The 24,668-nt window shown below is 38.3% G+C and overlaps 1 protein-coding gene across 2 annotated transcripts in view; it reads left to right on the top strand.

The window, feature by feature from the left end:
- Positions 1-24,353, top strand: part of tbc1d32 (TBC1 domain family, member 32) — a 102,414-nt gene extending 78,061 nt beyond the window's left edge. For both annotated transcript variants that reach the window (XM_055016202.1, XM_055016201.1), the window contains exons 31-34: positions 3,752-3,906; positions 6,572-6,712; positions 14,620-14,808; positions 23,105-24,353. In XM_055016202.1, the coding sequence (XP_054872177.1) occupies positions 3,752-3,906; positions 6,572-6,712; positions 14,620-14,808; positions 23,105-23,224 (605 nt within the window). In that variant the 3' untranslated portion in view covers positions 23,225-24,353. The remainder of the gene's footprint in view (positions 1-3,751; positions 3,907-6,571; positions 6,713-14,619; positions 14,809-23,104) is intronic.
- Positions 24,354-24,668: the final 315 nt, after the last annotated feature.

Raw genomic sequence — 24,668 nt, 5'->3', positions numbered from 1 at the left:
TGCTTTTGTAAAATTCAAATTATTTCTATGGCCATTGTGGGTTTTTCTTTGGTTAACTGAGGGTACCAACAATTTTGTCCTCGTGTGTATAATTACAATAGCACATGTCAAGAGATGGGGTGTATTTGGCAGCAAATGAACCGTCACTTCTTGAAGTTCATGTGTTAGAGGCAGAATAAATTGTCATATGTAAGAAGTATGAATGACAAGGGTCAAATTGTGTTCCCGAGATGACTGGATCATCCTCAAATCAGCAGGTCTTGTAGGGTGTTCCAGGTATGCTGTTATTAGTAACTACCAAATTTGGTCCAAGGAAGGACAACGTGTTAACTGCCGATAGGGTCATTCTAACGCAAGGCTCATTGTTCAAAGCCACTATAGAACAAATTGCTAAAAACGTTCTTCTCCAGTCATTGATTTACCCCTAAAACTCATCTCTGTATCAAAGTTACATATTTTGAGGTTTTTTTTCCAGGAAAATAATTAATTTGAGAATAATATTGAGACCACCGTGACCACCGCTTTCTGCCTCTTCCTTTGAGGTTCTAGAGGAGCCATACTGCATTTTATTGTTAATGTTGTAATGGCCAGCTGATTGGCTGATTCCATGCTAGTTAGTGATGGCATGCTCCCTAAGCGCTAAGATATCTGCCTTTTTGTAATCTTGTATTCTCTTTTTTTAGATATTGTTGAATGATAATTTACTTTGGGATATCTGATGCACAGATTTATGGTGACTCAAAAATTTTTTTCAACCATCTAGTATGAATTTGAAAATGTTTACAGTTTCAAAGCATCATCATTTATTGTATGCATTGAATTATTATAAGACCTTTTTTCTTACATTTAGCATTAATGCTGAAGACCTGTTGTACAGACTTTGTGATAGAAAGGAGGACAAAGAAAAGGTCTTATTATTTCCAAAGCTGTATGAGGTCTTTTCCTCTCTCTCTACACACCCTCCTTACCTTCTGCAGCTGGAGCACATCAGCTCACCTACGACTCTGTTCAAACACTGTAAAACTGCCCTAGTGATACGCAATGGCAAGTTGTAATAGCGGAGTAATTTATGCACATGTTTGAACTAGAAACTGATTCTGATGAAGCATAATGATGCAGAAGGTCTCACCCTGCAATTTGACAGGATTGGTTCTGTAGGTTTGTTACATTACAACACTGCAGTGTCGAGGTATAAATTCTCAGCCATTACGTTAAATGCTTAATTTACTCATGGTATGCATTCCAGCGTATAAAAAACACCACATGGACACGTTAACAGAGTGGTACATTAGGATGCAATCAAACAAGGACTGAAAACAAATTGCAGTTTTACTATAATAACATTTTAACACCATGAAATCCATGTAAGTTGAAGCTCTTCAAGCAATACATTAAAAATAAAAAAGCATTCCGTCAAGTCCACAGTGGTGGATTTGGAATAGGATCGCAATCATGCGATTGTCAGCGGACAGCTGACGTAGTGTTCATTTGTTGTCATAGTTACAGTGACGCCGTGCCACTATCTCGCAATGATACAGAAATATTGAGCAAATCCGTGGATCCAGACTATAAGCCGCATCACTGCCAAAATCTAATCACCTGGTTCTTGTGTCATTTCTGACCTTCCCTGAAAATTTCATCCAAATCCGTTATTCTGTTTTTGAGTAATGTTACGCACAGACAAACAGACGGACAAACCTACACCGATCATCACGTAATTCTGCCATGTTCCTTGGTGGAGTAAAAATACCAGTGGCAGTAAATTTCTGTATTTATTAGCTTTTCTCCAGGGGTCCTAACTCCTAACTTGTTGTGGAGATAGATAGCTGATGTTTTTATCAGTTTTCAGACTTGTTGTGTTGTCTTACACAACACAAGGTTGAACATGAACTGTAAACTTTGAACATAGTTAACAGTTGAACATAATACCAGATTCAATATTAGTATGCTACAGTGAGTAACACTACAGAATTCATGCATGCATATACACTACCGTTCAAAAATTTAGGTTCATTTAGAAATGTCCTTATTTTTGAAAGAAAAGCAGTTTTTTCAATGAAGATAACATTAAATTAATCAGAAATACAGTCTAGACAATGTTCATGTGGTAAATGACTATTCAAGCTGGAAATGGATGATTTTTAATGGAATATCTACATACAGAGGAACATTTCCAGCAACCATCACTCCTGTGTTCTAATGCTACATTGTTAGCTGATGGTGTTGAAAGGCTAATTGATGATTAGAAAACCCTTGTGCAATTATGTTCGCACATGAATAAAAGTGTCAGTTTTTATGGAAAACATGAAATTGTCTGGGTGACCCCCAACCTTTTGAATGGTAGTTTATACATACATACATAAACAAATCGTAAAACTGATTGTCTTTATTTCTACATTTAAATAAAAAGTAATAATACATTTGTAAAAACACTACGATGATATAGACTGTTCCATCTCTACTAAATCTTCCAGTGATTTATTTCTTTCAAAAACATGTTGCTTTTATCACTTCTGTGTATGAAAGACATTTTCTATGTTACGCTATATTCAGTGGGTATTTCCTGGAGATGTTGCAGACTAAATCTTTCTGTGTGCACTCCACCGAAACAAAAATTAATGGTTGACAGTGTTTAAAGGCAACAACTCAGCAGAAAGACATAAAAAGTAGCAAGTATGGATAGCCTGGGGTTGTTTTCTGGAGTCGAGCCAGATTCTGCTCTCACTCGCGATTAATCGCTGCACAGTTCTGCTGGAACAGGACAGACACTTGCATATCATTGCAGTTTTCATTGCCAGCAGGGTTTGAATGAAATTATCAAATGTCTAAATGAACTGAATTTAATGAGTAGATTCTGCAGAGCCTAAATAATCCACTTGAGATGTACTTGATTGAAGAAAACTTTGGGTTTCAAAGCTTCAAGCCTGACTGTGAATCTTGTTAGGCTTTTTTGTTTGCTTTTTTGTTGTAAATACTTTTCAATGTTGTGATGGTGTTCAAAATGTAGTGCAGTTACTCTTACTTATAGGAGTCATGATTGACTCCTCGTACCTTAAAATCACGCACACACACACAAAAACATATTTTTCTGCCTACTCACCACTGGCCATGCAGAGAGGCATAGAAACTGTCTGTTTTATGCTTTTTCATCCTATAAATTCACATTCAGAGACTGTAGCCAGAATTGGATCTTTGCAGTCTCAGCTGTGGAGGCTGCTCCTCGCCTATGAGATATTGGTGTGGTATATCAGGGTTAATTGACTGTCAAAGCATTACTCACTCTGTGGTTGACACTCAGTGGCATCAGTATCAGTTGACAGAGAAGTGGTATTAGTTTAACGCCTTATTTAACACTGCATAAGGGATCAGTTTCTTCTGACACAGAGAATTCTTTAAAATACAAACAGAATCAGTGAGTTTCACACTGTGAAATCCAACATTTGTATGACTAATTATGTGGTTTTAATGAATTCAAAATCCCCTGCTGTAGCTCTGTAGATCATTATGTAGTAATAAAATGTATAAGCAATTACTTAATTCAGTTTGATTGCTATATGTAAAGTTAAAGTTGATTGTTAGTGTTACTATTTAAATTTGCATTACAGCAGGTATATGTGAAAATAAAATGGAAAAAGCTTCTTTCAATCAATTCAATGTAGCCGCTCTATTTGTTTGGCATTGCTTTGAGTCAGTATCATTGATCTTTGTATCTTTTCTACACAGCCAGTGGCTCTTTAACTCTTCCCTCCAGTCACTCAGCAGGATGGTTATCTGGGTCACGACTGGCTGGCCTCCACAGTTTTTCTCATCACAGCTGGAAACATGGACCAGTCTTTACGTTTGTTGCTCAACCTCTCCTCGCTGCTTATCTCGGCTTTTATCTGGCCTGCAAGGATACATGCATGTGTGAGTACAAAAGCATCCAAGTGCTGCTATAGCATATTTACATTCATTGAGTAAAATAAAGTTTTAAATTCTACAGTAACTTGTGAATTTACCTTTTTTATCTACAGTATACTTAGTGTTGCATACTATTACTAACTCCTCTAAATGTTCAATTGAAAATTGAGCTGAAACAATTAGCTAAGACGTGATCTGGTTGGCTCTCTTCTAATATTGTAAATATAATCTGTGGATAAATATTTGAAATACATAGGGTTTAGATTGTTGAGCAGACAACAGGCTGTTTCAACAAGTCAGTTAAGGTTTGGGAAATTGACAGTTTATATTGCATTTACACTACCGTTCAAAAGCTTGGGGTCACCCAGGCAATTTCATGTTTTCCACAAAAACTCACACTTTTATTCATGTGCTAACATAATTGCACAAGGGTTTTTTTAATCATCAATTAGCCTTTCAACACCATTAACTAACACAATGTAGCATTAGAACACAGGAGTGATGGTTGCCGGAAATGGACCTCTGTACCCCTGTGTACTATTCCATTTCCAGCTGGAATAGTAATTCCCCACATCAACAGTGTCTAGACTGTATATATGATTAATTTAATGTTGTCTTCATAGAAAAAAACTTCCTTTCTTTCAAAAATAGGAAATTTTCTAAGTGACCCCAAACTTTGAACGGTAGTGTGCATTATATTAACTGAAATGACCACGTTAATGAATAATTTAAATACTTCTTAGTTACAGCTGTATCTGTGGTCATAGATGAATACACTGATTAGCCACAACATTCAAACCACCTATATGTGAAGTGAATAACTGTTATCCACCTACCAAAAGCGGTCCATGGAAGGAAAACTAATGAACTGTCAGAAGGGTCATTGATGCCCAATGTGGGGAGAAATGGCTGGACCATGTGATCATATCCCAACCATAATGCTGGCTATAAGATGAATAAAGATGTTTAAACTTAAAGTACATCTCAGCTATCTGTGTATACAGCCTGCATAGCTGCATACCAGTCAGAGTGTGTCACGCTGACCTCTGTCCACCACTGAAAGCACCTACAATGGGCATGTGAGCATCAGAACTGGACCACAGAGCAACAAAAGAAGGTGTGTTGTTTACCTGAGGCAGAGATGGCAGCAGGGCCCACTATGGGGAGAAGGCGAGCTGTTAGAGTCAGTGTGAAGCTCTGGGCAATGTTCTGCTGGGAAACCTTGGGTCCTAAGTTTATGTGGATGTTACTTGGACAGGTGGTATCTACCTAAGCATTGCTGCAGACAACATATACCCTTCCATGGCAGTGGTATTCCTTCATGTCAGTCGGCCTCTTTCAGCAGGATAATGTTCCATGCCTTCCTCCAAACATTGTTGAGGAATATTTTCAGGGACATTATGAAGAGTTCAAGGTGTTGACTTGACCTCCAAATATTTCCCAGACCTTCCCCAGATCTCAGTCCAGTCAAGCATCTGTGAGATGTGCTGCAAAAACCAAAATGATCCATTGACTCCCTATCTCATAACTTCCAGGAACTCCTGCTAACGTCTTGGTGCCTGATAACACAGGACACCTACAAACGTCTAACGTCTATGGTTTGACAGGTCAAAACCATCGTATTGTTACTTCTCAGTGCATATTTTATTTTGTCATGAAGCCATCTTGTAAGAAGCTACATGTTTCTAAATCCCTGCTGTCAGCCTTACATACTCAGATAGGGTCCTATAAGTATAAACTTGAGACCACATTTAACCAGTCTCTCAGCTCTGTACAAGATATTGCACCTTCAAATGCCCACCAGCTTGAAAGCTGTCCTGTTCTCATTTAAACTCCACATTCCTAGTAAATAGTATGTCAGCAATCTCTGAAATTTTACACCAAAGAAAACATGAATAAAAGATGGATCATTTTTCATATGATGATTTTCAGGTTTATGCTGTCATCATTTTTCAACATAGAGAAAAGACAAAGATTGTTTTCTACAAATAAAGATTTAAAAAATGAGTAGAATATCTGAAAGATATAAATAAAAAATAAAGACAACATGAGTCTAGGTAGAAAAAGTAAAAGGAATATTTTAACTCGGGAAGAAATTTAAAATGAAGCCTAGTTTCAATCATCCTAAATTGCGGGGGAGAACGGAGATGCTGAGACTAACTTTTGCTGTCATTATACCAGCCTCTGTCATCTTGTCTTCCATCATCAAAGTCAATTACGGCAAATAGACTTGTGTGCTATGTTCTCCTGGTGTGCTTGATGCAGATACAGTTGGTGAGTTTCTCACACGGCAGTAAGCCTTCAACTACACACTGTGGTCGATTTCGTCAATAGCTAGGAAAATAGAAAGGGCACAAATAATTAAGAGGCAGAGGTAAATTTAGGAGGTAATGTGGATGACTACACACCGGTAACACACATACACGCCAACATCTGAAGGTACACAGAAAGGCACATGCCTTTCTATTGCTCCAGGCCAGACTGTTTATATCTCCGTATCAGTACTGAAGACAAAGTCTGAGGCTTGTAAATTAGGTTTCTTTTGATTTTTGTTTGACTCTCCCTGAGTAGTGCAAGTAAAATTGAACACTGTTTACAGATGCATAGCCACAGTAAATCTAAGACAGTCTCAATATCGAGAGAGGTAAAAACTTTGTATTTTTTGCGACAGGTCCATTTTTCTAAGGAAGTAGCTGAGTCAGGAATCCCTCCTGTCTACTGGTGCACTGCTCACTATGTGGAGATGCTGCTGAAAGCTGAAGTCCCTCTGGTCCACTCCGCCTTCAGGATGTCTGGTTTCACCCCATCACAGGTATCATCTGTCAACCAGAAACACTGGCAAACAGCTCACTCAAACCTAACTGGTGTCCGATTGTTTCTATGCTTCTAGACTGAAAAATCACACACTGATTCATGCAGGCTGTGATTTAGTGTTGTTGGTAATGTTTTTCATGTTTTGGTAATCAATCTTGCACAGGGCAAACATATTTAATAATAAATGTATCTAATATGTGACAGGTAGATTATAAATACACAGTCCTAAATGGAATTCAGTCTCTGCATAGTCTGCATACAGATAAGTGTTTTTGCACATCATACAATACTAACTTATGTCAGCCAGTTCTGCTTCACAGTCTAAAAGAAAGGAGAAGAACTTCAGTTACAGCCAGAATGACTGTGCATCTTTAGGATTACCAATGATATTTTTGGGAAAGACGAAAGAAAAATCTAAACTATTACTGGTATAATTCTAATGTAATGTTTATTCAGTTACTCATAAGTGTGAACAAGAAGGCAGTTCATCTCTACTTATCTTGCAGACATGAACTAAGCACACCATAGATTTAATGTTTTAATGGTGAAAGGATCAATTTCCACCAAATGGATCCTTAACAAATCAACCAAGTTGTACATGTATAAATACAGTACGACCAGCTGATAGTAACTGTTGCCTTAGTCTCACATAGCCAGGCCTATCTTTAAAGCATTTAAAGCATCTTCCGTGTTGTCAGACAAGAGCACTGTGGGAATTAAGCTAATAAAAGGGCACCATGACAAAATCTTGTGAGGTTTAATGACCTCTGGCCAGTAGAAATGTACCATACTGCATATATTGAGTTATAAAACAAAATAAACAATGGATTGGGCTTAGGTTCATGCCAATACTGATCAGTAAAAATTGCCATGATTGAACATCCCTAGTCAGCAGTGTTTGTGTAATTACTGACAATGCCAGAAGGGGGGGACAAAAGTTCGCACTGCAGACTTAAGTAATCCATGTAGCTGTAGATATTTGTTATTCACCTCTGTTAGTTTATATTGTGGCCACTTAAATTGTACTAATTATTCATTTGTTCATCAACAATGCCTAGACTGAAAACAGGCTGCAGTCTGTTTTATTTTGTCACTGCTGTATAGATTTAATAATGAGATCAGTAAAACATCCAAAAGCCTCTATAATCACACTTTTGCTTGCCATGTTGATGACTTCCCTCTTAATTCTTCTTCTGCTTTGAATTCAGCCGACTTTAAAATACCTAAATACAGCTTTGACATTGAAAGCATTTGACTCTTTCCGTTTTTTAAATACCAAAGCAGTTTAAAACTTGGATCTTTGCTCCTCTGTGCCTCTTTCTCACAAACAACAAGGTACAAAAAGGTTTTTCACCTTGAATCCTCTTACGTTTGATCCTGTCTTCTGTGTGTCTGCGGTTGACAGTTGAGGCTCACGTAATGTACGGCAGCAGGGATGCTTATAAGACTCACCGCATTTGCATCAAAGATCTGAACTCGCTGTCTCCAGGGTGGAGTAATCCGTTAACATTCAGTTCAACTCTTTTGTGTTCAAGACGATAATGGGCACCTATTCTTCAGTCAGAAATGGAAATATCTAATTCCAAAGTTTGAGCTTTGAAAGTCTGACAGAGCAGCAAAGGCAAATGAAGCATTTTCCACCTCTGACATTCATACAGTAGAGGTAGAGGTGTGTATTGTGTGTGTGGACGTAGGTCTCAGTCAAAATCCATCTGCGGAATGTTTTAATATTTGAAACTGTAAGAATGTCTTGAGAATAAGAGTGTATGTGGATCATAGGACAAAGCATTCAGGGGCAATAACATGTTAATGGTCAATAGAGCCATTATTAACTTTACTTTAAATCTTTTCCCCTTACCTTTGAACCTATAAACTTTTCATAGATCCTTTCGAGGTTTCCATCACTACTGTTGCTCTCCTCCTCATTTCTGGCAAACCAAACATTACTAGCTGACGTAAAATGCTTTGCTACTAGTGTGGCAGTGCTCAAATGCTGCCATAGACAGCAGATGCAAAAATACAGACAGGCGTACCTGGTGTTAATAGGCTTAATTAGCATTGTGGAAACTCGACTGAAAAGGCCTTGAATGTAAGAGACATTAATTTAAATGAAAAACTCCTACACTTCAACTTTTAAGTGCCAATAATCAACCTCTTTATATATAAAAATGTATCAAATGACAAAGTGAAAGCAATGTGACAACACCACAGTGGTTGCTCATAGTGGGAAACCTACAAAGAATTATCACTTGAATCTAAAAGCTCCTTTATAGTAAGTTTAAGCTTGTATAGTTTTGCTTTGGTTTTCAACAATAAAAAAATACTAAAAAGCATGAGACAGAAACCAGACACAGTTAGAAAGTAGCTCTTAGACAAAGGCTCCACACATTTAAGAGACAGATATTCCCTTGAGATCTGGTGGACACAAAAAACAAAGGTACACAGGAATCAATATTGCACTTAGTTTCACCTGATGGATACAAACAAAACTCCAAAGACTGATCATGTTGCTCTATAATGGCAAGATGTTTTTTTTAAAAAAAAAACAAAAAAACCTATCAAATGGCTAAAACAATCAGTTAGTGTGGTACAAAGTTGAAATAATCTACTTTTTCTTTAGTTTGTCCCATAGTAGTAGCTGTAAAATACAAATGTTGACATATAATCTTATAAAGTTGTGAGGTGAATCCCGTAGACACAGATTATTATTAGCGTTCATTTGCGATCATACTTCTGCTCCTAGCATGAACATGAACCTGACAGTCAGTCATATTTCAGCTCTGTTTTTGGTCTCTACCAACTCCTGGGGCAAATATCTGTCAGTTTACCTGTTCCTATAAATGCTCCACTACGTTCACAAACTAATCACTAGCTCTGTCTGTCTGCTGTTTGGTTGACTGGATAGGGTGTTTTATCAGAGCTTTTTCACTGCAGCTCGAAATGAAGTTTGTCACTTATGTGCTATGTGTTAGTGCACTAATAAAATAAATCAAACAAAAAGTTGATGAAGCTAAGACTGATTCAGAACAGTAAAATTATGGGTCATCAAACCACAGATCTGCAGCTGTGGGTCTGATTGCACAGTTTCTGGCATATTTATCTGGTTGACCTAATCACCCTGAATTGGGTCACACCTGGATGGAGATCTCTACTGCTGTTAGCAAAATGGCTGTTCCAAGTGGCTAATTTCTGTGCCTACTTCTGGTCAGACTTGAAAAATAATCTTAAAATTAATTGTGTAAAAATCTTGTTTTTCTGAAACAATGACAATATATGATCATGACAACTGAAAGCTGATGAACAACAGCACTTTGTAATCACTCAGCGCTGCTCAGTAGTAGCGCTTGTGTTCAGTGCTTCACATGAAGATGTCGTCTGTGGACATATCACTGTGATCTGACCTGTTCAGACTAATGATAGCTGTGAGTGCCTACTTAGACAAGAATGAACATTAAGCAAAGAATACTGCAAAAAATCAGCCACACTCACCTCTGATCCCTGAGTTTTAACTCACATGAGCGCTGACAAAGAAAGCACATTTGCCACTTAGAAAAAGACCTGCTCTTGGAAGAACCTTGGTGGGATTTACAGTCACAGAGAGTAGAGTGCAGTATATGTACTTGTTTTTCTGTCTGATGGTTTAAAAATGAAAGACAGTGTAGATCAGTGATAATCTAATATGTTTATGGAGCGTAAGGGATGCATGTTTGTACATTTGAGCAGGCTTCCGTTGTTTGTGAACACAGTGACTAATTATTGACATGACATTTAGGTAAAGCTTAGTGTGGCACTGTTTTTTTTTTTTCTGTTGAATGTCTACGAGACTGGACAGAAGAATTTGAAGCTCAGTCAGGCCTAAGACTGATGGTATCAAGTCATGTTCAGGCCATAGACTGTATCAAAGGATAAGTGAAATTCGAATCAAGATGAACTGTGATAGCTTTATTCATTGCCATCATTCAGAAGAAAAAAGAATTAAATTATTTTTTCATTCTTGTAGTTATTGCTCATTGCCAAATTTTAGCATGCTAACATGCTAAGCTCTCTATTGTGAACATAGTAAATATTATACCTTCTAAACAACAGCATGTTAACTTTGTAACTGTGAGTTTTTTGGCTTGCTGACACCAGCACTTACTCTCTTTTTTTTCCTGCAGCTTGTTAATATTTGGTTCCAGTACTCTATTGTGAACATGGTAAACATCATACCTGCTTAACACTAGCACAATAGCATAAGCATTCATTGTGATTTTGTTAATATACTGCCTCTAGCATTTAGTTTTTTGTGTCTTTGTTTTCTTAGCAAAGCTCGTTTGTGCTTCTGACTATTTGGACTGACCATTTGCCTTGTCCTGTTCAAATGGTGCGATTTTATCACATGAAAATGGTGGAACAGTGTCATCCGTTAAACGGCATTGAAATAACACATACATTTGTAAGTTGTGGCCAGATCTACCCCAACATAAATGAATTCTCATCTCTCATATTTCCCCTTCTTTAAATGTCTAAAATCACAGTAGTTCTAACTTTGACTTTTGAAGAAAAAAAAAAAAAATTCAGGAAACAGAGAGACTGTTGTGTGGCAAATGTCATATTACACATGATCATATGTGTATTAGGTGAGTTAGGTCCATGTTGGGCAGATGACCTACACCTAAAAGAATTATCAGTCAGGGCACATAAACTGCTCTAAATATAAGCATCTCGATTTGAATATGTTCTTCATACTCAGACACTTTCCTAAAACTATTGCAACACTTGTTGTTTATTTCACTGAGACCAGGTGGGGACTTTTTGAGCCACTGCATTGAAATCACAGATTCTAACCTAGTCATCAGCTGGAGAAGGAAGCATTAGCATGCATTTCTTTAGCTCTTTGTCCCCTAATCCAATCTCAATATTCAAGACTGTTGAGAGTCACTGAATAATTTCTCACTCTCGGAGTAAACATGATTCCAAAAAGAGTCATTCAGAAGACCTGATAAAGCAGAGTCAGCAGATGACGTAAATGCAGACACAGTAAACGGAGAACAGAGCAGAGTGTGATCCTACAGCTATGTGAGTACAAGTTCCTAAATTAGTCTTAAATAGATTGTCTATTATAAGCAATTTTAAAACTTTGGTGTCTGCAGTTTGGCCTACTCACCCCTCTGATGTGGCCTCTGATGATCCATTAGGCTTCCATCATCAAACTTGAGATGCTGGAGAGAACAGTCAGTACACACATCAAACAATGACTCAAACCCCTAGTATGTCTCAGTTGTATTGGCTTGTGTGGGGAATGGGCTGGAAATGGTTTATAACTAGCCTTACTGAGGAATTCAGAATTCTCCAAGGCAAAGCTGGATAGCCATACAAATGGTTCAGCAGAAGAAATCCGCTCACAAGCATAGAGATATTGTGGGCCAAGTACAACAGGGTAGAAGTGGCTCTGAGCGAGGCGCAAGGGGTCAGTCACACATGGCACAGAGCAACACCTGCCCAGAAGAGAGGGTTCGTGATAAACGACACATGGCAGCAGAGGAAGGGAGATTGATGTGCAAAGGCAGCTTCACAGGAAAAACATGGCTAATAGATAAGATGGGAAAAGCCTTGAACACCAGATGCTACCTGAAAAGATCGTTGAGAAATGGAAGAGGGCAGAATTAGCTTCTTCATCAGAGCCATCTAGGATGTTCTTCCAAGTCCCAAGAACCTGAACCAGTGGCTTGAGGATAAACCACCGTGTCCCCTTTGCAAAACACTAGCAGCCCTACAGTACATACTCACTGGCAGCAACACCAGCTGACTCGAGTGCGCTACACGTGGAGGCATACCCAGGTCCATCTGTAACAGGCATTAGTGTTAAAAGAAAGAAGCACCAACAACAAAGCTCTCACTCCTCCACTCTTTGGCTTTACAAACACCATTGCTTTTGTACCAACAGTAAAGGCCCCAAATAGGGAAACTACAAGAAAAGATTCAAGGTTACTGGATACCTGGGACTGGAGGATAAAGTTTGATGTGAAGTGGAAGCTGGCCTTCACACCGTAGATCATTACAACCTGTCTCAGGTCGGATTTGATCCTGTGGTCAGCCTCACAAAAGACCCTGTTTATCAAAGAACTGACATGGGAGAATGCAGTTGATGAAGCATATCCTTGCAAAAAGCTGAAGTACTCCAATCTAACAACTGAAAATCAAAAAAGGGCCGGAGTACACAGTTATTCCCTATGAAGGTAGGTTGTAAGGGCTTCATGGTCACGTCAACCACCAGGCTGCTGAAAGGGATGGAAGTCTGAGGACAGGTCCTCCAGCAGGTTATCAAATTACTGTCAGAGGCAGCTGAGGGGAGCAGCAACTGGCTCTGGCTGAAAAGAAAGGATGAGAACTGTGCGGCAAGATGCCTATCAGACAGCAGTAAGGGAAAAACCACACAGGGTGTAACTCAGACCCCAGGTGTCACCATTGAGCTCTCTGGAAGTGCCGTGGGCCTCGGCTGAAACACAAAAGAAGGAGGGTGCCCACCTGATGAACCTAATGAAGATACTATCCCTGGGGCCACTACTGTGTAGCCTATCAGCAAAATGCCAAGGAATAAGGATGCCACCTAATGGTTTAGGTGCTGCATTTTGAATGAACTGTTGTGGGCAAGATTTGTTGTCTCTCACCACTCATCTTTTTCCAGATTTTTCCATAGGTTTCTTCATGATAGACAAAGTTTTTCTTATATCGCGTCACCAAGTCCTGGGGAATTACTGGGGTTCTCTCTATAATATTCTAAGGTCTTGACTTTAATATCTCATGAAAATGGTGCCATCAGCTGACTATTTGTGCTATTTAGTTAATCATGTAAGTGTGTAACATATTTCTTTTGTCTCAAGCCTCCGTGCTTGTCTTGCCACAAAACCTGCCTTAAATGTGCTGTAAAACAAGGTTAAATGATTTGACTTTATGACCTCAGTGAAGCCTTTGATCCAATTCAAGAAAAGATTGCAGATTAGAACATTGGATTGCAAAATCAAATCCTATGAGCTTTAATGAAACCATGTTATTACTGTTGTTTTGGCTGACAGTAACTCTAATGGCTCCCTGCTAAATTCAGCAGTGAATTTCGAGGTTCTTCTGCACTAGCTTAATGATGCCACACTTGACCTCCAACTTTTATTTGTCAGCTTTAGGCAAATATCTTTCTCACAAACCTTGTAGCTCACCAGACCAAGGTCATCGGTTGGTTAGAATTTTAAAGCCAGGAGTGACTAAGCTTTTGCCATTGTGGTTCTCTGGCTGTGGAATAGTAATTACTTCAGCAAGTACTTCATTGTTACTTTCCTGCATTAAGTGCCTCCTTAATTATCTTGGTAATTGTTGAGTTCTGATACATGGTAATGCCATTTTAATTTGCACTGCCATGTTCAACTGAATGTAATATAATATAATTTATGTACTCTTGATAGTACTCCTGTTTATATTTAGAGGTAATCATTTGGTAGATGTGTATACTTTTACAATCTATGAGTTTAGAAACCTAAATGAGATGCTATCAGAAAAGCACTTAGCTGCAAACCCAGACACAGATAATTATGTGTACTGTTTTTGAATATTTGTATTTAGTAGATAAAGAAAGATAAGGTAGATTGATGGGAGGGGAGAAATATATATTGTAGCTACATATGTGATTTATTACAGGTATTAGAATAGCTGCGTGAAACATGACTTCTTTTCTTGTCATTAAGTAAATCAGTCAGATTAAATTTGGGGTCATTGTTTCTTTCACCCGTATTAAATGCAAGTGAGTAATGGCTTGAGTTTGTAACATACTGACGTTTTTTTTTCCCTACGTTGAAATTTAACAGCAGCATCCTGAAAAATCACAACATTTGGTTCTGTCTTTTTTTTTTTTTTTTTTTTTTTTTTTAACCACAGATGTGCCTCCACTGGCAGACTCAGTGTTTCTGGAACTACCTGGACTGGACAGAAATTTGCCACTACATCTGCACCTGTGTTGTGATGGGCCCAGACTACCAGGTTTACATGTGCGTGGCCATATTCAAACACCTGCAGCCAGATATCTTGCAGCGCACACAGTCCCAGGAGCTGCAAGTCTTCCTCAAGGTCAGATGGAGTCTCAGTATTACAACAGCTATGTATCTGAAAGAGGGGCTTGTATATTTATGTAGGTTCTAGTTTTCTTATGAGAATTCCCCAAAAGCCTTTGATGACAGTTCTAGAGTAATTCTGCAGGTAGACATCACTAAGGCACTAACTATCAGGTGAGATCATGAAGTTCTGAGACTGCACGTTGAAAAAGTGAAAACCAAGTCTGATTTAAATTTGGCTGGTGTTATCTTTAAATAGTTGTTTTGAGCAAGGAGCAGAGAGTCAGTGTCATCACAGTTTGATGATTTTTGTGACCGCAGCCTGGAAATTCTTGAACTTTTCCAGACTGACTGAACTTCATGTCTTTAAGTAATGAGTATTGCTTCTCTTCAATTATTTGAGCATCTCCTGCAGTAGTCTGGATTAGTGCAGTAGCTGAAGAGTTTGTTTGCTCGACAGCACCATTGCTACTGCACAGAACAACTTCTGGTTTTGAATGTGGCAGGAAGGAAAGAAATTCCACCAGTTGACTTTTGACAAGGCTTGTTTAAAAAATAAATGAACGAAGGAAGACCCTTGTGAATAATTGTTTCCACTCTGCTGTTACAGTGCCTACAAAACATATTCACCCCCATTGAAGTTTGCTATTTTCATTCAAGTCATGGTCAATTGAATTAGGCATTAGGCAATTTGCCAGTAATTTAGAAAAAATGCACTTTCATGTCAAAGTAAAAGCAGATTTCTATAAAATAATTGAAAATATAGCAGTTATACGATATTATGGGCCACAATAGGTAGATATATAAGTATTCACCCCCTTCAAGTCAGTATTATGTAGATGCACATAATACTGGCTACACATGCTATATGCATCACTTCAAAACATTCCCCTGTTGTCTTTAAACCATTTCCATGCAGCTTCTTTTGGAAAAGGTTATTGTCTACTTAGTATCTTTTTAAAAAAAAAACATTTTTTACTTTTATTAGCATTACTTTGTAGAAATCTGTTTTCAATTTGACATGAAAGAGATCAATGAAATGAGAAAACTTCCAAAGGGGGTGAATACTTTTTATAAGCACTGCAGTCATCTGGATTTTTTCCTGAGAACTTTTATGCAGTTAGTTTTGTAAGAAAGCTACATACAGCTGACCTTGTAAATGCAGTGTTCATCCATGATTCATATCCACATTACAGTGTGATAAAAACAAAAAAAAGTTTCTGAAAATTAACATTTTATTGAAATAGGTTCTGCTTGGAGAATTGAATGCTGATTTGGAGAGCAGCCCCTAAGTCTTCCCAGAAGGTCTAAAGTCATGATGTCCAAGATATGTACTCCTATTATAATCAAAAAGCATCACACGCATTGACATGAAGCAATCATCGTCATTACTTGTTAAGCATTTCAGTCCGTCTTGTCTCTGCCTGATAGCTCTGGTGTTAACACCAGCATGAACCGCCGCTGACAGTTCCTGTGAATAAAAGATCAGTTATGGAGGCTTTATCTGAGGAAGCTCCTCTAATGAGCTGTAGCATCAGATACTGCTGCATGAGGCAAGCTTTGAGTGTGTGTGTGTGTGTGTGTGTGTGTGTGTGTGTGTGTGTGTGTGTGTGTGTGTGTGTGTGTGTGAGATTGTGTGTGTGTCTGTGTGTCTGTGTGTCTGTGTGTGTGATGGAGAAACCTGCACCATCTCCGTCCTGAGCTGAACTGTTAAAAGTTTTAGACATGCTGGGTTGCGTCCGACGGCCTTATCTCCGTCGCTTCTCCTCTGTCTCTCTCTGTGGGAACAATGTGAAGGGAGTCTTTTACCCAGACAGATGTGGTATTAGAGGATTTTTTAAACATTCACACACTTGCTCTCTTCTACACTCATCCTGTCTGACTAGGGGGTATATCTATATTTCATCTACATTAAAATTTGAAAAGGCAAATGACTTGTTACAATTGCTCTGAGTCCAGCTGGAGTTAAACTGCAGTGAAGCTGAGGCAGTGAGAGGAAAAGTAGACGGAAAAAGACAGACAATGTACTGTCCGCCAATGACTCAGACGCCACATGAAACCACCAGTTTTTATTCCTACTCTTTGTCCATCCATCCATTATCTACACACCGCTTAATCCTCATTAGGGTCATAGGGGGGCTGGAGTCTATCCCAGCTGACTTAGGATGAAGGCAGGGGACACCCTGGACAGGTCACCAGTCTGTCACAGGGCTACATATGGAGACAAACAATCACACTCACATTCACACCTATGGAAAATTTAGAGTTACTAATTAACTTGAGCATGTTTTTGGACTGTGGGAGGAAGCCGGAGTACCTGGAGAAAACCCAGAGCACAGGGAGAACATGCAAACTCCATGCAGAAAGATCCCAGGTCCAGGCCAAGATGTGAACCGGGAATCTTCTTGCAACAGTGCTAACCACTGAGACACTGTGCAGCCCCCTACTCTTTATGTTAATATTTATTATTTTGGAAAATGTTTTTGTCTGGCAGCTGATTTGGTTTTCACACCTACTAAGAAGTATATAAGTGTATTATATAATATGTAGTAGTAGTACAGAACTTTCTTGTGTGTCACATAAAAAAGCCCAGACACACCAGGATTTAAAATGAGTGATTTCAGTTCAGTGCAGTCGAACTGCTGTGTTCCAACAATCTACTGGAGGAAGAAAAATAAAACTGTGTAGCTTTAAACACTAGTCTGCAAATTTTTGCTGTCTTAAAAGTATTGATATTGGAAACTAGACCTAGAGTGTCCTGAGATTAGCTGTGTGGCACCATTCACATTTCTTAAACCTCCTCTGTCAGAATAAAGAAAAATCACAAATACACAAGAGCAGTGGTTTGCTGATATACAACAAGAGTCAGTGAAACAAGTACATCTTTCAGTAAACTGCAAACTTACTCAGCCCTTAGTAACTGAGCTAAACTAATAAATTTGTAAACTGAGCTTAACTTAAAGCGTAACTCATCTCAGTTAGGGCTAATTTATAGTGTGTTAAGAACAAGTTGCAACTTCTGGGGCTGTAAATTTATTCCACCTCAAAAATGCCAAAACAGCAGTTTCACAAATGGCAACTTGAGCCAACCTACAAAAGGGAGTCATTCGCCATAGACCCCCATGTTTATGTGCTGCTAAACATGTTTACAGCCTAGTGCACAAATAGTTTTTGTCTTTATAGTTAATTTCCCCTGCCATTTTTGTCTGCCAATTGATTGTAGTATTTAAATTGTATAAAAGCTATGACCCCATTGAGTGACAAGTGGGTGTGATCCTTGGCCCAGAAACATTTGCATGGCCCACATCAGCTCCATCCTTTGGTTTATTACTCCGCCAAGGAATGTGACAGAGTCGTGACGATCGGCGTACGTTTGTCCATTGTTTGCCTGTCTGTCTGTCTGTCCATTCACATTACTCAAAAACGGATTAATGGATTTTGATGACATTTTCAGGGAAGGTCAGAAATGACACAAGGAGCAAGTGATTTGATTTTCCCAGTAATGCGGCTTATAGTCTGGAGCCACAGATTTGTGAAAGATTTCTGTATGATTACAAGTTAGCAGCACGACATCACTGTAACTATGACAACAAGTGAACACTACGTCAGCTGTCTGCTGACAATGACATGATTGCGATCATACTACAAATCGACCACTGCCGACTTATCGGGACTTTAGCGTTACACTGGAAAAAATGCCCCTCTCAAAACAAGAAAAAAATAACTAATTTCAAGGAACTTTCACCTTGAAATAAATGAAAAAATCTGCCAATAGAACAAGTGAAAATGGCTTGGTAAGATTTCTTGAAATAACATATGATATTTAGAATACTGAGATCTTAAAATTAGCTGGGAAAACTTATTTTAAGCTATATTTTACCAGGATTGTCAAGCTGAGGTGTCTTAAAATAAGCCAGACATGCTGAAAAAAATAGCAGTTTTCACTCAAAAATAGATTTTTGCTTTCATGTAACCTCCTAATTTGAGATGTGTTATACTTTTGAATTTTCAACTCAAAACAAGATAGATTGTTTGACTTAACAAGATATTTAAGATGCATTGTCTTAAAACAAGTCCTTCGATCTTGCTGAAACGTCACTTGTTAAGTGAATTTATCTTAAATCAAGTGGGATGAGACATTTTGACTATAAAAAAGACAAATAGACTTGGTAGGATTTTGAGTTTTTGCAGTGCAGAAATCGTACAATGACTGAGCAGCCTTGGCGGAGTACTGCACTCTGTTACTGCTTTTCTTGTTTTTGGATGAGCCAGAATTTGGGAGGAGTCAAGTACTCTCCAGATGTCAACAGCCATAGCCACCAAACAGAGCTTCAAAACCACTGCTCCTGAAACTTATGGGTGACGTCTTGGAGGGTTTGTTCATCTTTGCATACAGTCTGTGTTTAAGAAGTTATACTGTAACTTTGGAGCCTAGAGATGTTGGTACTGGGTGGCATATGCCTCCTAAAAAATATAACATATTGGAAATACAGTGAAATACAGTTTTCATACCAATTAGAGAATGATATTTTGCTTGTGTTTACTTCTACAATATTTGAATCCACTGGAGACCACTTTGACAAAATTTGCAAGTTAAGGAAAGACTTATTTTCTTTTGAGTAACACATCTAGAAATCCCATTTTAAAGCAAACCTTTGGCTCGTAACAATGCCACACTGTCCCAGTAAATGACAGAACACAGCAGATGTGTTCTTGTCAGATATCTATTCATCTAAAAGCTATATCAGCCTGATTTCAAGAGTCACTAGCCATAATATTTTCATTTTAATTAACCAATAAAAGTCTTCATGCTTTAAGAAACATTCCCATTAATTTCACCTTCTGTGCATATCCAGACTCACACTGAATATTAACATCACACATTTATCATGTGAGGACAAGCTTACGAAAACAGAAATCTTTGGTAATTAATGAATTAATTAGCCTGCTTAATGATCTCATAAGCGCTAATGGTTAATATATCGCAGCGATTATGTGAGACATTAAGCCACTTGAATCACCAGTTCACAGTGAGAATGTATAGCTGAACGTCAACACAAAAACTGTATGTTTTGTTAAACGTAAGGAACCCACATTAGTCAAGACACTAATTCACATAGTCATGTCCTTGCGTTTTCATTTTTCACCCTCCTTAATACTCCCACAGAAAATAACAGGCCAAAAATACTCTCCCAAGTGATTTCCACTGCTTATCTGTGCTGTCCTTCACGGTTTTAACTGTGTCAGAAACCATTTCCCGGTGCAATAAATGACCGGGCCAAGCAAAGTTAGGTTTGATGATTCTTCAGGATTAATCTCACTTTTCACCATCTTGACCGAAATAAAAACTCTTAAAACCTGACAATCCAGTAGTCAGTCCACTGTTCGTACATACTGTGGTGTGGTGGCCTTATATTTTCGCAAGAAATATGTTACACATACCAATTTGACCATGTACATCCACTTCTACGAAATATGGATTTAATAGCTTTAAAGTTATGTAGCTGATACTGCTGAAACTTTATTAATTTCAGTATATCATTTAGGCGAAGACTGTGACCTCTAATTCATAAGATGATATAATTAAAACAAAATGTTTCTCTTATAAAGTGTGTTTTATGTAGTGATGCATTGCTGCCTGGAATAATCACAGGAGCAGAGTCCTCCATCAGGCTAGAAAGTCATTTCTTCCTGACATTACTTACTCCCCTCTGAACGATCACCCCTGGTAGTCACTCTATTTCCTCCCTTTAAATAATAAAAACCTACCGCTCCATTTGCTCTTAATCCGTTTCTTTTCTTTGCACTTCAGTCTTCTGCTGTATTTTTACAAGCACAATATTACTTTACAAAGGGCGTAAATGGCACAGAGATCATTTGCAGCTTCGTAGATGAGAAAAAAGTCAAATTGAGGTGAATATTTGTGTTACTTGACCATATTTATAGGTAATTTCACATGTAAATATCCTTCATCCTTCAAGCTAAAAATAATAGACTGAATCTAATGTAAAATTAAGGATGGAAGCTGTATTTTAATAATGGAAAATTAGTGTATTTTAATGAGATGATTCTCTGTTATTTTAAAGAATTTGGATGGTGCCCACTGCAGAAATATTACTGCTGTGGGGGCATTTTTCTGGCATGGTTTGGATCCACTAGTCACCTTAAAGGGAAGGATCACTGCAGATCAATGCAAAGTTGTTCTGAGTGATTACCTTTATCGTATAATGAAATATTTCTATCTTGGTGGGAGTGATCCCTTCCAGAATGATAATACTTCCATCCATAGGGCATGAGTGGTCACCAAGAGGTTTGATGACAATCGAAAAGATGTGATTAGTGTGCTACGGCCTTCGCAGTGACAACATCTCAACTCAGTTTGCACACCTATAAGAGATTTTGGACTAACATGTTCCCCACCATCATGTAACCATCTATGTTTTAGATGAATGATGTTGATGATCCAGTAGCATTCCAGAGACTTGGAGAACAAATGCTGAGGAGTAATGAAGCTATTCTGGTGGCACATGGTGACCCAGTACTGTACGAGGACAATTATGTTGTTTTTTTCTTTAATTTGTCACTTGTCTGTATACTTTTGATTCTCTCCCATCCCATTGTTTATCTTTAGACCCTTAACATACACTACCATTCAAACATTTGGGGTCACCCAGGCAATTTCATGTTTTTCATGAGAACTCATACTTTTATTCATGTGCTAACATAATTGCACAAGGGTTTTCTAATCATCAGTTAGCCTTTCAACACCATTAACTAACACAATGTACCATCAGAACACAGGAGTGATGGTTGATGGAAATGGGCCTCTGTAGATATTCCTTTAAAAATCAGCCGTTTCCAGCTAGAATAGTTATTTACCACATGAACAATGTCTAGACTGTATTTCTGATTAATTTACTGTTATCACCATTGAAAAAAACCTTTTCTTTCAAAAATAAGGGCATTTCTAAGTGACCCCAAAATTTTGGACGGTACTGTATGTCTTGCAACCTCATTGTAGGGCCCCAACATCCAGGTTGGGAACCACTGATGTAAGCTAAATACTCATATTAGAAGGGAAAAAAAATGTTCAAGAAACTGTACTCACAGCTTTCACTGCATGCTCACTGCACTGTGTCCTTGTCGGTGTTATTTACCTGCAAAAATAAACTATAATTAGATTTTCGAGAAACACATTCTGCAAAGTGATGAACAGAATAAGGAGAGTAAAGACAAGTCATTAAACGGTGCTAGTTTTTTACCTTAGCCTGGATAATGACAGAGGGTGGAATCACAGTGTTTGCTGTTAGTCCTCTGGGTGAAGCCTTCCTCAGGCTGCTAATTGATGATGCCTCCTACAACACAGAATGCAGCAGTCACAGTTATTTGCTCTGTAGCAGCGCTTGCATTGACCATGAGGTCGGGCGTTGCCATGGCAGATGCATACTTAAGCTTGGCCAGCAATTATGGCCGACGCAATTAAAATCCTGTCTGAACTAATGAGCCAAATAAATGTTCTTTTGTCTGGTCTGATATGTGTCTCTTTAGTAGGATATCACAGCATATTAAGATTCTTTCTGTGTGTGTACCTGGGTGATGGAGATGGTAGCACTTATTAAGATACCTTTGCAGCCCTGTTTGTTTTGCTTTTCCAACATGTAAAAACTCATTACCTGAACGCTTAGCAGGCATGTTGCTTCCCAGCATGGTGCCACGCTGGATTCACGGAGATTTAATTTCATTTCATGTGACTCTGGAATAGAATGAATGTAAAATATTTGAATGAAAATGCTATACCTGATTACTCACACTTCACGTTCTAACAAACCACCTTCTGCTCTGACTTTCAAATGTTGTCTATGTGCATATTTTTATCTTGACATCTTAGGAGACTTAGTTTCTTTGAGCGGGAATAACTGCAGCTTTTTGATAAAACTAATGAACAAACGGTTTTTAAAAAGTACTTTAGAAACTTTTAAATGCAACATTTAAACTTGAAAATGGCACTCCAGTGATATAGCACTGCACTTGTGAGAGACGAAGGTTGTATCTGAAGATGGCTCCATTGCTCACTCGTTCACTACTCCCCATATAACACTCAGTTTACTGTGTAATGAGCATTTAATTGTGATTACGGATGCTTCTGAATCTCTCTATAACCATTTAGGATTCAGACACTCATAAGAGTGCACACTGTAAATGTAATATAAAGTATATTGTGCATCAGTTGATGACCCTCCTTCCTCGCTCACATCTTTCAGTCTGCCCCTTTAATGCTGAAAACTCTAAAAATCCTACTTTTCTACCTGCAGGAGGAGCCGATCCAGGGCTTCAAGGTCAGCAACTACCTGGAGTTCATGATGGGACTGGAACGCAGCTACAGGAATATTGTTCTGGCTGATATGAGAAGTATCAGAAAGCCCGTAGAGTAAGAACATCTTGAAGCTGTGTCTTACCGAAGGTGTGGACATGTGGAGGAGCTCAGGGCCGACAACCTGCTACACCACCTCAGTCACAGCTGCACACTTCTGATCGGCCTCAGCTTCATGGCCGCTTGGCTTAGATGCATTTATCTTCTGGTATAATGTACCACTGTTTTTCACCACCGAGGGAAATTCCAACACAAGCCCTCCTCACTGTGGACTGTGACTCTCTGAATATGTATGTGCACCATGTTTTCATGCTAATCAAACTGTTCAGTGAGCTCATATCCAGCAGATGGGCATGTATCATGGATGAGAGAGCCTTGTCATCAGAATAACGATGGAATATTGATTGAAGCAGAATTCAGGACACGGTTCTGCAACATCTCCATGGTACTGGCGATACTAGATAATCTGAGAGAAATGCTTCAAAGAGAGACACATTCATTTGACCGTAGAGCATCAGCAAGAAGGGTGGCATGCTTCAACTGTTAAAAAGTCTCATAGTCACCAAATCTCAACTATTGTTCTGTGAAATTAGAAGATACGTCGGGTGATATTTAAACTTTAAAAAAAAATTTAAACGTAAATCCAATGAAAACACCAAAGACAACAATTTCTCCCACTAACAGCACTGTCGTAGCATTCTACATTGTAATTTATTTTCCGCCATTTGACTGGTAAAAATACTAACAATCCACTTCAGAAAATAGTCCCCAACGGATGCAATTGTTACCTCTCTTCCTGTACAAGTAACTGAAAGCTACAGTGACCACCTCTTTTTCAATGTATTACTTGATTTTAAAAATAATCTGAAAAATGAATCCAAGTCGGAGGTTGATGATATATGACTTTTTGGTTCCACATGAAAGAATTCCGATCTGGTGATTTCATCTGTAAATTTTCAGCACCTGTAAGAAGTTGTACATGATATTACTGTATATGATGTAAATACTGTAAGTGGTGATTGTGAATGTTGGTTTGATGATTCAGTATTAAATTTTAATAAATGTTGGTTTATGTTGTTTGGTATTTATTTATTACTACAATGTAAATATGTGACTTCCTAAGATATTTTGTACGTGTTCAACAGGATGCTTTTGTTCTGAATTATTAAAAGAAGCAATTTATCATGTGACAGTCGTGTTTCTTTTCAACATATAAGATATACGAATCTAGCTATGAGCATGTTCATATAAAGGGGACGATGTTGGCACCAGACAACCAATTACAACTTTGGACAGGTTTAGAGCTGCGTAGTTCTCACATGAAGAACAAACTATTTTCCTAAACCAACATGAGGAGTTTTAATATATAATATAGGCTAAAATCAACACACAAAGCTGTCTAAAAACTACAGACTGCATGAATGCCAAACTTACCAGGCTCATTAATATCACTGCCCCATCATTAAGACACAAGTAGATCTGAATAATTCAGATAAGACAAAATA

Source organism: Amphiprion ocellaris, chromosome 12 (assembly GCF_022539595.1).
Source record: "Amphiprion ocellaris isolate individual 3 ecotype Okinawa chromosome 12, ASM2253959v1, whole genome shotgun sequence".
NCBI lineage: Eukaryota > Metazoa > Chordata > Actinopteri > Pomacentridae > Amphiprion > Amphiprion ocellaris.
Note: the sequence above shows the minus strand (reverse complement) of the source record. Positions and strands in the feature narration are given on the sequence as shown.